This window comes from Chironomus tepperi, unplaced genomic scaffold, assembly GCF_022539635.2.
Source record: "Chironomus tepperi strain 1889 unplaced genomic scaffold, CSIRO-AGI_Ctep_v1 contig_175, whole genome shotgun sequence".
In the NCBI taxonomy this organism is placed as follows: Eukaryota; Metazoa; Arthropoda; class Insecta; order Diptera; family Chironomidae; genus Chironomus; species Chironomus tepperi.
In genome coordinates this window covers 258,590-273,508 of record NW_027226297.1, presented here as the reverse complement: position 1 = coordinate 273,508, position 14,919 = coordinate 258,590, and the positions used below count along the sequence as shown (strand labels likewise).

The 14,919-nt window shown below is 33.4% G+C and overlaps 1 protein-coding gene across 1 annotated transcript in view; it reads left to right on the top strand.

Moving 5' to 3' along the window:
- LOC139089100 (transducin beta-like protein 2) overlaps positions 1-14,919 on the top strand; it is a 71,290-nt gene that overhangs the window by 55,282 nt on the left and 1,089 nt on the right. Inside the window, exons 2-3 of the mRNA XM_070638534.1 lie at positions 13,659-14,072; positions 14,135-14,320. Coding sequence (XP_070494635.1) covers positions 13,659-14,072; positions 14,135-14,320 — 600 coding nt within the window. The remainder of the gene's footprint in view (positions 1-13,658; positions 14,073-14,134; positions 14,321-14,919) is intronic.

Genomic DNA, 14,919 nt, shown 5'->3' with positions numbered 1-14,919 from the left:
CTTTCAAAGTCTTTGATCTCTAAAACATCACAATTTCCGTGCCATATTCCAAATGTTTTATGCAAAAAGGTGTCAAATATGCCATAAGTTTGCGAATTCTTCACGTGAACATATTTAAATGAATAGTTATGAACAGGTAGTGAATATCAAACAATAAATCTCATTTACTAAACATTTTTACCTTGAACAACGCACAAACGCACCAGTTTTTACACAATGAAGCTGTTAACTTGCTAAATTTTTCGTTTAATTCATCAAACGACACATTTTGTTATAGTCCAAAAAACTTCAAAATACTCCATAAAATAAACATACTCATCAACCTTCCATCAACTGTGTTAATTACCTATTCAAATCACTAATTTATGCACATTTACAAGCGGCACATACAATTCGACTGCTCATTTTATTTTGTGCATATATGTATGATTTGATCTGACCGGAATAAATGATGATGACAATAAAAATTAAAATTTTCAAAAATTCAAGCTAAATTGCTTAAAGGATGAACTTGTTATGCTGAATAAAATTTATTGAAAGTTATGAATTAATTGGTTATGCAAATGAGAATGCATGTCGATTTTTTATTACGAAAGCTTTGATTGAACATGTGAGATTTACTTCTCACGAGGCGCCTTGAAACGTCGAAGTTTAGTCGCTTCTAAAAAGTGAGACTTTTGTGTTTGATTGGAGTGAGTTTTTAAGTGTGTTTGAAGTGGGATTTTTAGGATAATTTTGTCGGTATTTGAAGATGATGTGCATGATTTGAGGATTTGGGTTTGAATTGTTAGTTTTGTGAAAGCTCAAGCTCTTATCATAATGGCAAATTTGATAAGTATCGAACCTGTATTCTCAAAAACAGAAGTTGTCAGACTTCCGGTATGCTGTTTTACAGTTCAACCATGATACTTGATATTAACTTAATATTTCTATAGTATATTCGGTACTGCAAGGTGTAACAAGTTGCCATAAACAGCACATAGTGTTTGCAGCATCGCCATGTCGCCGTTTTAATGGTAAGACGTGAAGTTGCTCTGACAGCTTCTTGATGACTTATAATGACCGATTTTTAAGGCAAAAAACGTGGCTTGCTGAATTTTGTGATTATGAACCATAGATAGATTATTTTGACATATTTTGAAAATCTGGGAATGATCCAATAATTGACAGGACTCCAATGTGGACTCCCATATACTGGAGTTCGGACTCACAAAATCCTGTCAACTTTAAATGCTTCGAATACAAACGTTTAGTCCAAAACTCAAAAGACCCTTTATTGTAGGAATAGGATTCCTGTAATGAGCTATAAACGGTATATAATCGGAAGTTCAGTAGTAAGGGAGATACAGAAGATGCATAATATATATGGAACCCTAGATGGCTCACTATTGACTATTGGGACATGAGTCCAAAAATCGAAAGAAGTAGATTCGAGTCCAACTCAAGATCTGTTATACAAAATTATACTTCTTCTGTTAGATCAACACATATGGACAACCAGCACTTACTTGAATTAAAACATGTGCAAAATATAATAAAAAAAGAACCACAGCTTGTGGGTAAGAAAAAGAAGGAGAAAAAAAACGTTTCCTGCACTTTCTGTAGCCAAATGTGCAGCAGATGTTAGTGAATTTAATATGGTAATCATTTTTTATTGCACTTTTATTCCCGAGTCTGATGCAGTTTTGCATTGCATTGCATTGTCGTTGTATGACTGAAAAATTAAAGATTTTTGAAGATTGAGTTCAAAATTTTGAAACTGAGCCATGATTTCAGAATGTTTGAGACTTTATTGCTAGCAACAAAATACATGATTCCTTCAATAATCATAAAAATGCGCATCAATCTTAATATTCTCTCAAAACACTTCCATACCAATTATTTTTATGTTCTGGTGAAGTCTTGCAAAATTAAAATTGAAAGACTCATTGGAAGAAACTTGCCATGTGTCAGCTGTCGCTTTCTTATAAAAATGCATTATTACTTGCAATTTACTTTTCACATGCCTCACAAGCGTTAGGCTTTAAAACAGCAGTCAGACTTAGTTCCAATTACTTTTTATTTCTCTCTCTCACAATTTATTCAACTTTCATTTCGAAAAACGACTTTTACATTTGTTGCATTTCAACTTCGCCTTTTACCAATCGATTAAGAATGACATTAAACTCTTTTTTTTTTCAAGCTGTTGGATTAAATTGCAGTTATATTGAAAGGGAAATTGCCGGGTTGAATAATAATTGTGGAGAAATTCTGTCAGACGTTGTAGGATCATGAAATTGATTGCAATATAAAGTTTAATTGATGATTATTTAAAGCTTTTATGAGATCATTTATATCAAGTTATAAGCCATATGGTTTGTTGAGGTTTTAGAAGTAAAAGTTAGGCTTGTTAGACAGTCAATTGATTTGTTGGTGTTTTGATTTGTTTGTTAACTTTTATGATTGTCAGTTTATGGCCCGAGTGACACAATTGAAGGAGGTTCTGTCACGGATCAGTCACGGAAACATATAAAATACCAAATGAAATTCAGCTATATTTGGTGACTATTTGGCTTACTAATGAAGTCATCTTCCATTTGGTATTGATAAATGAATTTGTCATTTATGATGGAGCCTTAAACCTGACCGGTACAAATTATCAATGGCATCCAAATGACTGCTATATGGCATCTAAGTGGTTCTTGATTACTGCCATGAAAATTACGACCTGAATGCCATATAGTTGCTTTTTGGCTATCACGAAGAGCTTGTGCCGATCGGGAAAGGATCCATGACGGAGCCTTCTTCATTTGTGCCGCTCGTGAATTACGTACTTAGGAGCACAATGTGATGAATCACATATTTTGCCATTAAAATGTGTCTGAATTACCCGTCACGTTGTCGTTAGAGCAACTTCGCATGTTTTTGTCAATGTGGCGACGTAGCGATGCTTTAGCGAACACGATGTTTTGTTCGGGTTTCCAACTTGGCAGTTTATCTGTAAATCTTTGATTTTTAGCATCAAAAAGTCAATGTTTATGGTAAAAACCGCCCACCATCATCTTCTAAAGACTTCTTCTTTCAATAAACTATCATTATTTGATGCCAAAACAGTTGATCCCCAAAAAAACAGCACCAAAATATTTCTGACCTCACCACAAAAACTCAACAATTTCAAAATTTTTCTTCTTATCGTCCTCAATTAATTTGAAATCAGGATAAACTTATAATTTTTTTATAGTCAGAGAAAGTTATGACATGAGTCAGTTGATGAAATTAAATTTGAAACGGATTAATGTCCGATGAAAAGGTTACGATGCATGTGTATGGACTTTGCACCTACATGAAATTGAGAACAAAAGCTGAATCTGAAATTCGATCAAAATGGTATTTTTGGAATGAGAGAAGCTATAGAAATGTGAAAAGTCACATTTGGTCAGCATGTGGACTTCAATTAACATCACAAACATAATCACATTGACAGCTTTTCATCTGCATTTGATTCCGATAAAATTTCTTTTTAAATGAAAAATTCATTAACATTGATTTCCCTAAAAACGGAAGTATGGTCTGTTTTGTTGCTAATTTTTTATGTGTGAAAGAAATTTCGTCACTAAAAGCAGACATTGTACTGTTCAGAAATTTAAAAAGGAACTTTCTATTGAATAAAATTTTCATCTTTCGCATCCAAATGTCACATTGGAAAAGAAAACAACGCGATGTGATTAATCACTCAGATTAGAGTTCATAAGGGGATTCGGAAGTTACGCAACCCTATAAATTGCATTTTGGACCCACCCACTACTATAACACTTATTACAAAATCCTCAAAACTTGAAGTCGATCTAGATTTTGTTCGAAGAAGTTGTCTGGACGTCATATAAAATTCGAGCCGACTTCAAGCTCTGGAAATCGTGAGCCAACATATTTAATTCCTATTAAAATTCATCATTAACCAGTGGTGGGCAACTTGGTGCCGTGGGACACTAGAATGCCACAAACACTATGCCGTATCCGGTTCCGGTCGAAGCTTACTGCTAAAGGTAGCATACCAACTGAAGCACAATAACGATTCCTCACCACTGTCCTAAACAGTATGTAATTTCTAAATGCTCCCTAACTCTTTCGATTCATAATCATGGAAGTACTAATTGATTTGATTAAACTTGATGACTTTCTTCAATAATCACATGCTTTGAAAATAATCGTGGAGATTTTTTTTTTTTGCTTGTTGTTTGGATTTCTAAGCTGCAGGGTTGGAAAATAGATATGGTTGAGATATGGTGAGTTATTGAGATACCCCAATAGCACTTCGTGTTCGTTAGGACTGCAACAATGTCTTCTTAATAGGAAGATGGAAAGTTGTCATAATAGCATCGTGACGACGAGTTTCGATCATTTTTAGATGCAGAAAAATGCAGTTTTTTAAATTTTGTCCCACTCGATATGTAGAAATTTGGACTGGTTTTAGTAAAGCAGTAAAGAAGGGGGGACTGAAGCAGAGAAATACGATGACTGAAAGTCTCCAGAATACAAAGAGTGAGGAGATTCTGATTATTGTCATAATTCGTTTTTTTGACAATTTTCTGACTGGAACAAGTCAATCAGACAAGTTAAGCTTACAATTTATACCTACCATCGCATATACAACCCTGCAAATAAAAGCCAAAAACCTCTTTAACCGCTAATACTCATTCCAAACGCGAAATCTAAACCATATAATTTTCTGCTGCAACGCATCATAATTCAATGATCGTTTCCAGCATTTTTTTTGTGTGCTTCTTTCCTTTCCTTTAATTTGATTAGCTAATCACGATGCAAAAACACAACATTATGATTTAAAAATAGCTAAATAATCCAAAGAAGAAAGATATCCAACAAAAAAAAAAGAAGTTCGCGTTAAAGAAAAGAGAAAGTCTCCTGAAGCGATAATTTACAAAGACGACATTAAAAATAGAAACGATCCAGCTGAATGCAGATTTTTTTTGTCGTCACTTTGTTTTTGCATGAGGTGAATGAATTTTTTTTTTTATATTCTTCTTTTGAAACAAAAAAATTGCAATGTAGGAGATGATAGCATGAGACAAAATATTGTAAAAATAAATAAAGAAGCAGCACTTGGGGGTTGTTTGTTGTTACGTCTGTGATTTGCGAGGGATTCAGATTATGGTAATAATAACCAATTCACATATGGGCTATCCTGGACCTATTTACGAGCACCACAAATGTAGAAAGCTCCACTATAATTCATTCCACCAAATGGAATCCGTCACAGTGTGGAATTCATTTGGCAGCTATACCACTCGGAATTCGATTGGTCCATGTTGCCACCACGAAGACAAGTCGAAAGTAAAATTAACTGCTAATTTGTGTATTTTGACGTCACCAAATTGACGATCATGTTCGCCAACTAGCCGCCACTTAACGCTTATTATACTGCCATCTCAGTGTCTTGGCTGCAACAAACACGAGCAGCACAAATCGTTAAATCGGTCCAAATCAGATATGGCACCAAGTCAGAGTCGCCTAACCCTGCAATTTTTGCTATTCAGGATGAATTTTGTTCTAAATGTTGTCATTATGACCGTGAAATTACCAACATATAAGTGCTTTACGTCAAAGAATCTGACACGTGAAAAGATCCAATATTTTAAAAAAGAGAAAATTCATCATTCATGATCGACCCTTTTGAAACCTCCGACAGAGACTATTGATCTTTTAAATATGAATTATGTCTTGAATCTCGATACTGAAGGTTATACTTGATACTCATCCTTCAATGTGCAATAATTTTCTTATCATCCAGACTTATTTATGGATGTTAAGTTCATCGATCGAATTCCACACACAATATTCGTGTGTTGTACATCTGCTTGAAAAAGATTCATTCCTTCATACTTTATAATTTCATTTTATTACCTTGTAGTCTGATCAGATTCAAAGAGCATAAAAAATATGCTTTTAAAGCATAAATTTTCATTGTCTTGTTCCACATTATTGCAATGGAAGCATCATTGAGGAATTTCCATGAATAAACATGATCGGTCACCTTACAATTTATAGTTGTGGCAGCTAAATTATCGCGCCATTGTGATAATTGCTTATGCTTTCAAATGAAGACATTCTTTGCCTACAAAGAGATGTTTTCACATTTTAATTAAATTTTGAGGACTATTTGGAGCAGTTTTAAAATTAGAGTTGTAAGACTTTTTGTCACATTATTCATCAAACACTCCTACTTAAACTCAAAAGAGAGTTTATGATTTTTTAGTTCATCAATTCCAGGTGACAAATTTATATTAATTAAAGCTGTTGAGGAGAGAAAACAAAAGAAAGTTTGTGACATTTTGTAACTTTTATAGTTATTTAGATTGTGGACTTTATAGCATTAATTTAGTGGGTGTATGTTATAATTTACACTGAGATATCTGATTTTCAGGGTATTGATTAAATTTTCCTTCTATGGTACATCATTAGGGATCATTTGGAAATTACTTAGCTCTAGCCTCTTGCCTCTCGTTGACCCTACTCTCATGTAGCCTTCTTCTTCTCCCAGATGCAACGTTTTGTAGCAAAATCACGAATTAAAATGTTTACTCCGTAATAAAATTGAAAATCAATCGATCCAACCTCTCTAAGGGGTATCATATAGTTTTCGAACATTTCGTTAGTTCCATCACTAGAAATTTCATTCTTACGATGTCTGTAAAAATGTAGAACACAACGCATGTTTAGTTGAGATGCGTTAAGTGTTGTTCAAAACTTGAGCAGACACGTTTTTATGTAACTAGTTTTATGTCTTGGAAGGAAGCTGTTGATAGAGTTTGTATTTCGCTTGGTATGGAAAATTGGCAAGTGGAAGCTAGCGACAGAGCCAGCTTCAGGCGACTCTTGTGTGAGGTCATGTATCACAACTGAGAAGAAGTTGCCCTGACGTCATCGTGACGCTAATTTCAAAAATGTGATTGTGCTGTTAGGGATAATGACGGCTAATTTCATCATGATGTGATTTCTCATCCTAAAATAGATTTTTAGCATAACCCGTGCACTTCAAAATGTCAAGGATACCTCAAGAATATCCAAACTTACCATTTAATCAATCTAAGTATAGAATAAATCTTAAAAATAATTTTTGCTGAAGTGCATCACTAAAATAGCAATAATAACCGGGTCCAAAGATTACAACCAGCAGCTTAGCTGGAAAGAAGATTCTCATCCATAAATATTTAATCCGAGTATCTCATTAATCTAACTATGTCGGAAACTGTGATTCTAAAAAATTAAATATCTAGCAACATTACCGAAAATTGAATATAATTATCATTCAACCAGACATCCAGTCAAAACAACAAAAATGCCAAATCCGTTACTTAAACAAAAAAAGAAATAGAATTAAATAATTGAATTTACTAAAAAAAGAGTCCATCATAAAGTAAATAAATTAAAAAAATGTTAATGAAGATGAAAAATCAGGTCACAAAATCGTGAGCATGCCATTGTCGCTAAAAAAGAGAGAAATTAAAATTTCTGTCAATGTACAAATCGACTTTGAATAAATGAAATTTAATTATATATGTGAATTGTAAAAATCTCTTCATGTAGACATCACCATAATGTTAATTTGACTATTTTGTGTTGGACACGATCATTTTTTGTAAACTTTCTTTTCATCTACTTGCATTTCTTTTTTTTGTACAAATTGTGTTAAAATCCACTCTATTATTGATGATCCTTCACATTATTTTGTTAAATTATAATAAATAGTTTCCATTCATTTCGGATGTGCAGGGTGGCCATCTGCTATATTTTGACTGGGATGATGCTGTCCTTTTCTAATTTGCTGCTATTTCCCAACAAAGCCTCAAAATGTCCCGATTTTTCCATACAAAATTGTGAAAATCCGATTTTTTGCGAAAATCCTCTGGTCACCCTATGTATCTATGTGATGACTTCTTGTTATTGATTTGTTAATGATACACACGTTTTAAAAATGAGACAAATGAGCGGTTGAGTGATGAAAGCTAATACATCGTTAAATTTGTTGTTACGGACAATTTGAAAATATTTTAGACTGTGTTATTTTAAAGTGATTTTAATGATTATTTTGGGTAGTCAAGGTCACTGTCATGTTAAAGGTTATGATTGATTACTGTATGGGAAATTGATATCTGGTGAATATTTAATTTAGGGGTCATTTACCTATCAGCATGAGATCTATTAAGATTAAAGGACAAGTGTGAAGTGCCTGTCTGTTGGAGTATACTCAATTACATTGATATGTATACTCATGAACACGCTGACACCTGAAGCTATCTTTATCGATGACTATCTCCTACCGATTATCAATACCAAACGCAATCTCTATCTACAACTTCCTTTCATTAATTATTTGGCCGACGAAGACGGTACCTGACATGCAATAATAATGAAGAAGGTTTTCAGCAAAAATTCCAAACATTTGAATATATTTCCGAATAAGACAAATCAGTTGTTCAATCTGAAATAACTTAGCAGGTTAGCATGACTGTCACTAAGTTAGTTTCACGCTAGTCTGGAACTAAATTTTTGATTGATTAACCGATTCATGTTATTCTGGATTTGAAGCTAAAAACTTCAATAAAAGGTTCCGACATGGAACACTCAATGCTCAGTAATGGATAGATATAATACATGATCATATGGATTTCACACGAAGGCGGCTTCCATTCGGTGTTAAACAATTTACCAACAGAGTATCCAAAATACCATATGTATTACATTAACGTGTATATTACATTCCATTGGTATTACATTTGATTCCATGGGTAGTCTTTATCAGTCGTGCCACTCAGGAAATACATTCAAAAATCTTGCATTTACATTCAAGGTCAAATTTATTTTCGAACATTATCACAGAAGCATATGATCAGCATATGCAAAAAATATTTTTCGCCAAAAAATTCAAAATTGCCTAAAATTAATGATTCAGAGCTTCAAATTACAACATGATACATTTTATCTTTAAATTCAAAATTCTATGAATATGAATCACTAAAACTGTTCAGTTGCTCATTTTTGATTACGTGGAGAAAATACAAACAATTCTCATCATTACGAAGACATTGAGAATATTTCATCATTCATATGCTCCACTGGTGTCAAGAGTAAACAAATCAAATTTAATTTAATTAATATTTTCTTCTTAAACGTTCACAAAGGAAAAAGTGCCGATAATGTTTCGCTTGATCTAATTAGCATGTTTTTGATGAAGTGAGAGTTTTTAAGGCAGAATTGTTTTGAAATATATTGATTTATGATGAAATTTGATCAAAATCATGACTGATTTTGATTTCCATTTTGTGAGGTATTTGCTGATTTATAAGGATTTGCGTCAATCTTAATCTTTAGGCAAAGGTCGAAGTTGTCTCGAGTCGATTAGACTTCATGTGAAATTTGTGTTTTGAAATTAGGTAATTGATGCATTCTTAACTGTGTGCTTATAAATCATCTACATGCTCTAATGCAAACCTGTGCAAATGCTAACCAAATTCTATCGATGAGGCTCTAAAGATTGAAATTTGTTTTGCTTAATCATTAGCTTCTCATTATATGCGTCTCAGAGCCAGAGCTTGAAGTTGATATGGTTAAAGTCGAATCAATGTCTTACTCGGTCTTTTCTGATCGAATCGAATCGAATCGACTTCGAGCTCTGCTCAGAGCTAATGAGAATTGAATGAGTAAGGGATCGTAAAACCATCGCCCTCAAAACTAGACCTACAGATTTTAATGTGCTCTGAAGCAATTCTTGGACAACATTACTGCCTGGAACTTACAAAGACAGACTGTTTGCTGCGTTTCCAGTACTTATTATTCAAAGAAGGACATTTAAAATGCTCTTCCAAATGATTTGCATACTGAGTCTCGAAACCGAACCCATAATTGCTAGGTCAGTGAACAATAATTAAGAAACTAAGCATCAACGCCACCGAGCCACTTCGACTCACAACAAAACCTTTCGAAAACCTAAAACCCCTTAAGATGCGAAAAAAAATTATTCCCATCTAAATGCGTTTAATTCAATTCACCTTCAAAACATTCAGTACTCATTTTTTTCATTATCAAATCTCACGAGAAACGAGAGACTTTCGAATGCTATGTAGCATCAGGTCAAGGAGATCACTTTTTGTGACTGCGATTTTTTTTATTTATATTTTTTTATTTTGTCTCGTCTTTATTTTCTATTAGGTACTGAAATGAATCACTTAATTTTTATTTGAGTCTTAACTGTTTCGTATCATATTTTTGGCACCCGTCAAGCTGAATGCTCACACTTATCATCATGTTATGTTTATTAAAAAAAAATGATAAGAATATTTTCCATTAAATCTATTTACGTTAATCATGATATAAGATTCCTTTAAATAAGAAATCCATCTACTATAAAAAATGAGTAAAGCCAACTAAAAACGAAAATCTTCAGCGATAAGATAAGAATTATTCATCAGTTTTAAGCAGAAATAACAATCTACATTATGAGATATGAAAGATATAATAATTGCACTTGTGTACACGCTTATAATTTTGCCTGAAAATTGTAAAAAACGATGATGAGATGGAAAAATAAACATAATAAAATGCGAAGGCAAGTTTACATTATTTTTTTTCTGAGGCACGGAACAAATTTATTTTTGGAAGTAATGCGGTTTTTTCATTGAAAAAATTTATTTAACCTAAAAAAGTAAAAAATCGCAAATAAAATTTAGAGTACTATAAACAAGCTGTTTTAGTAGTTATACAAATTGTAATAGAGTAGGACATTGTTTTATTGATGTCAAATGCGCATTATTTTGGACTAAATATCTAATATTTAAGATCTAACTTACTTACTTCCTTGGATAGGGCGCAAGAAGGTTCATTGCCGCGTAGAGAGATGTCAAAAGCCGACTCTATACTTCGAGTACTTCCAATTGGAAAAGTTAATGACCTTAGTGCCCTTTGCTTCACACATTCAATCCAGGAATTTTTTGGTCTACCTCGAGATCTCTTACCATCCATAAAATTTAATATTGTAATCCTAAATACTGGTGCATCCTATGGGCGTCTATATAAATGACCAGCCCATCTCAAACGAATTACTTGGAGAACTGAAATAATATCAGCGTTATAGAAGAGCTGATATGATTCGTGGTATAAGATTTAAACAGGAACATATTCAGGGGAAGGGGAATTGAGGGTCACACTTCAGCCATTTTGGAAAAATTCTCAATTTTCTAAGACTTTTCGCAATGGCACAAGTACGCTTGGAGGGTGTTAGAGGCGCCTGAAGGTATAAGACACCTGGGGGGACTAAAAGACCTGAATGTATCCTAAAATGTGATAATATTTTTATCAAATATTTTTATAAAATATGATAATAATTAATAAAGCGATTGCAATGTAACATAGTCACAAATTGTGCGCGCAAAATTCCGCATAAAAAATGCTGATAGTAGTATATCCTGGTCGATATAGCCAACAATGAAGATATATTGTGTGCCAAATACCTCAAAACAGCATCGAAAACACGAACCGAGCTTCCTAACTAAAATGATGCAATGAAAATATCTTCAAAAATCAGACATGATCTACTATTGAACTCTTAACCTGTAAGACGCAAAAGTAACGCTCTGTCATTTTAATCACTGTTGTCATTTCATCGCTCATTCATAAAAACTCTTAAAATCTAGATTAGTTGAACATGCATCTACGTAAACACAAGTGCTCTAAAAAAAACTACAAAAATCAGCAAAATCTTATCATTGCTCTAGTTACTAGTTTTATTTCCTAAAAACACATTGATAACCTACTTCAATTAAAAGTCTCTCAAATTATAAACAAACGTCTACCTGGCGGACAGATAAAAAATTCGTAAAACAAGCATCTTTTATTTCCGAAATTGTAAACTGAGAAATTTATTTGACAAGATGTTTTTTTTTTCCTGTGTGCTGCTATTTGGAGGTCAAAATTCCTTACTATAGATGTTTTCGAATTCCAAAACAAAAAAAAATTGTTTTCATTTCGAAAATAGATCTAAACATTTAGGACTTACATGACAAAATTTCCATGAGCAGCACTAAAATTTTCATTCTAATTCACACCTGACCCTAAATTTCTTTTGTCCACAAAAACAAATGTTTTCACTTTTAAAAAAATATAGAAATCACGGATATGAAATCACACCTTTAATAATCAGTCAAACACATGTGCTTATGAATTGTTATTGAAAAAAATTACCTAACAAGAGGAACATCAATCAATTTTTGCAGAATATTGTTGAACTAACTTGACATATTTTTTGAATTGTTAACACAAAAAAGCAGCTTTTCCTTGTCATTGATGTAAAGAATCAAAGATGAGTCATTGATATCGACAGTTATAAATAGTTCATGACGAGGAATTGTTCTAATTTACTTTTTATTCAATCATATCAAATATTGTAATGTCGTGACCGAAGTTTTCTTTTTGTATTAGGTACCTTAACTTATTCATTGAGTTTTATGAATGTCGTGATTAAGGAGCTTACCCTAGGTGGAATTGTAACTAGGTAAAGGCTACTTGTCCATCAATGACTCTAATTACTTGTCAATTAACTATCCATAGCCTTTGGAATTTGTCTTATGGACGACTAATGACACTTTTGGAACGTTCCATACTATTAGTCAGTGATTAGCCAGAAAATTTTTAGCGGGAGCAACTTTTGGGAATTATTTTAAAGAAGCAAACAAAAACCAAAACAAAAATCGTTACATAAACAACTTTCCGATTCTCGGAGGGGGACTGGTGCCTCAATTGCTCCCCTGGCTGCACTTTCTAGTAGTCCAGGGCCTGGATCGAAAACACACGGCATTTGGTTCATGGCTTTTTTAAAAACTTTGGCAGCACAAAAGTGAACTGAGACACACAGGTTCCACATTACTATATTAGACATACAGTACAATATGTCTAGTTAATGTCTACTTAATCGTAAACGGAAATGCACCATAATGACTTGAATAGCACAAATCGGCTAATCCGGTTAATTGATAAAAATCAGGTGCCACGTCAGCCTGTCACCAGATTTCGGCTCGATTACTCAACATGTACAGTGGTTCGGTTATCACTGTAAAGTGTAGGTCTATTGAGAGCAGAGGTCTGGTGCACCCTCACTCATTAAACAATCATTAGCCGCGAAACGCCCAATCGCACCTCTGGATCTCAATGATCTGAATAGCTATTGGTTTTTTTACCCGACATGTGTTATTTGACTTTTAAGTGTCTCGTATCATAATACATTCTAAACAATTGAAGCTAATCAGATCAAGCTTGATGTAATACAAAATAATACGAAATTTATGAACAAGATCAAACTAGTTAATATCAAATGAAAACATTCTTATCAGCTGCTATGCACATATGTGTATTAAACCATAATTCTCTTATCAAGTCGTCCATAAATGGCCACACAATAAAAAACCACAAATATTATATTAAGTACAATAATTTTTAATTAAATCGCACAATAATGTGCACCACAAAAACCAGAAATATTATTTTAATTAATCCAATTATACTGACAAAAGTCCCACACATATGTCAGCTGACAACTTCCATATCAATAATTCAATATTTTACATACTTTTTTTGAACAATAAAAAAAATTAATATTTCATTCACATTTTCAGATCGTACAATATTAATATGGTATATGCGAGATTTAAATAACGCAAAAGACAGGAAGACATTTAGAATTAATGTCGAATACGATCATGTCTACAAGCTTGTATGGAGTCCCGACTCAAAGGCCATTTTAGGATTTAAAGCAACGGATAACAGCATTGAAGTTTATCGACTTGAGCGTAAGGATGGCAGTTTTACAAGTTATGGACGTAGTATCACATTTCCTAGAGCACACGAGAATGACGACGTAATTAGCTTAGATATTGCTTGTAATGGACGATTTATAATGTCAGCAAGCAATAAAACTGAATTAATTATATGGGATATACGAGGAAATGTTTTGGAACAGTTGAATACTTTCACAATGTCTAATTATTGTGCCAAAATAACGCCATGTGGAAGATTTGTTGGAGTGTCTGGTAAGTTAGATGCTGGCTATAAAAAAACAATGATTTATTAAAGTTTTATTTCCTTAATTTAGGCTATGCACCTGATGTCAAATTTTGGGAGGTGAAATTCGGAAAGACTGGAAACTACGAAAAGACTGTTAAAGCATTTGATTTAGTTGGACATAATGCTGGCGTTTGGGATTTTGCATTTGATCAGGATGCATCACATTGTGTTACGGTGTGTAAGGATGGATATTGGAGATTGTTTGATATTAATAGTAAGTATTATGTTAGGTTGTACAGTTTATTATGCAATTATGAAGTCATTGAGGGCTACGCTGGGTGACTACAAGGTCATTGGGGCTGGGTGTATTCAGGGAGAAGAAGTGGGCTTTTTGGGAAAAGCCTGTGAGGAAGGCTATTTAGACACAACGCAGAGGCACATTAAGGAGAGGGAATCGACGTTCACTCATTTTTGGACAAAACTCTTTAAGAAACCGGTCATTTATTAAGTATTGATTTTAGGGAGATGGAAATAGGTAAGATTTCGGTACCCTTCAAACAATGGCTTTCCATGTAGATTTTGCCACGCGAGGACGGAAGGAGGAAAGTCATATAGTCAACGACGATTGAGTTCCTTGTGTTCCAAGCATGGAACTCATGGTTTCATGGAGTTCAGAGCTCAATTCTAATCCTAATTTGATTCTAATGGATGATCTTGTCTTTTTTGCAGATTTCGAAGTAGAATCAAATTTTCTTTGAAGTCGAGTCGACATTTCCATACAAAATTAAAGTCAACTTCGAGCTCTGCTTATTTGTGTCTCTTGGGTTCCTTTGGCTTATTCATTTTTTATACCCAGCAAAAACTAAAATTTCA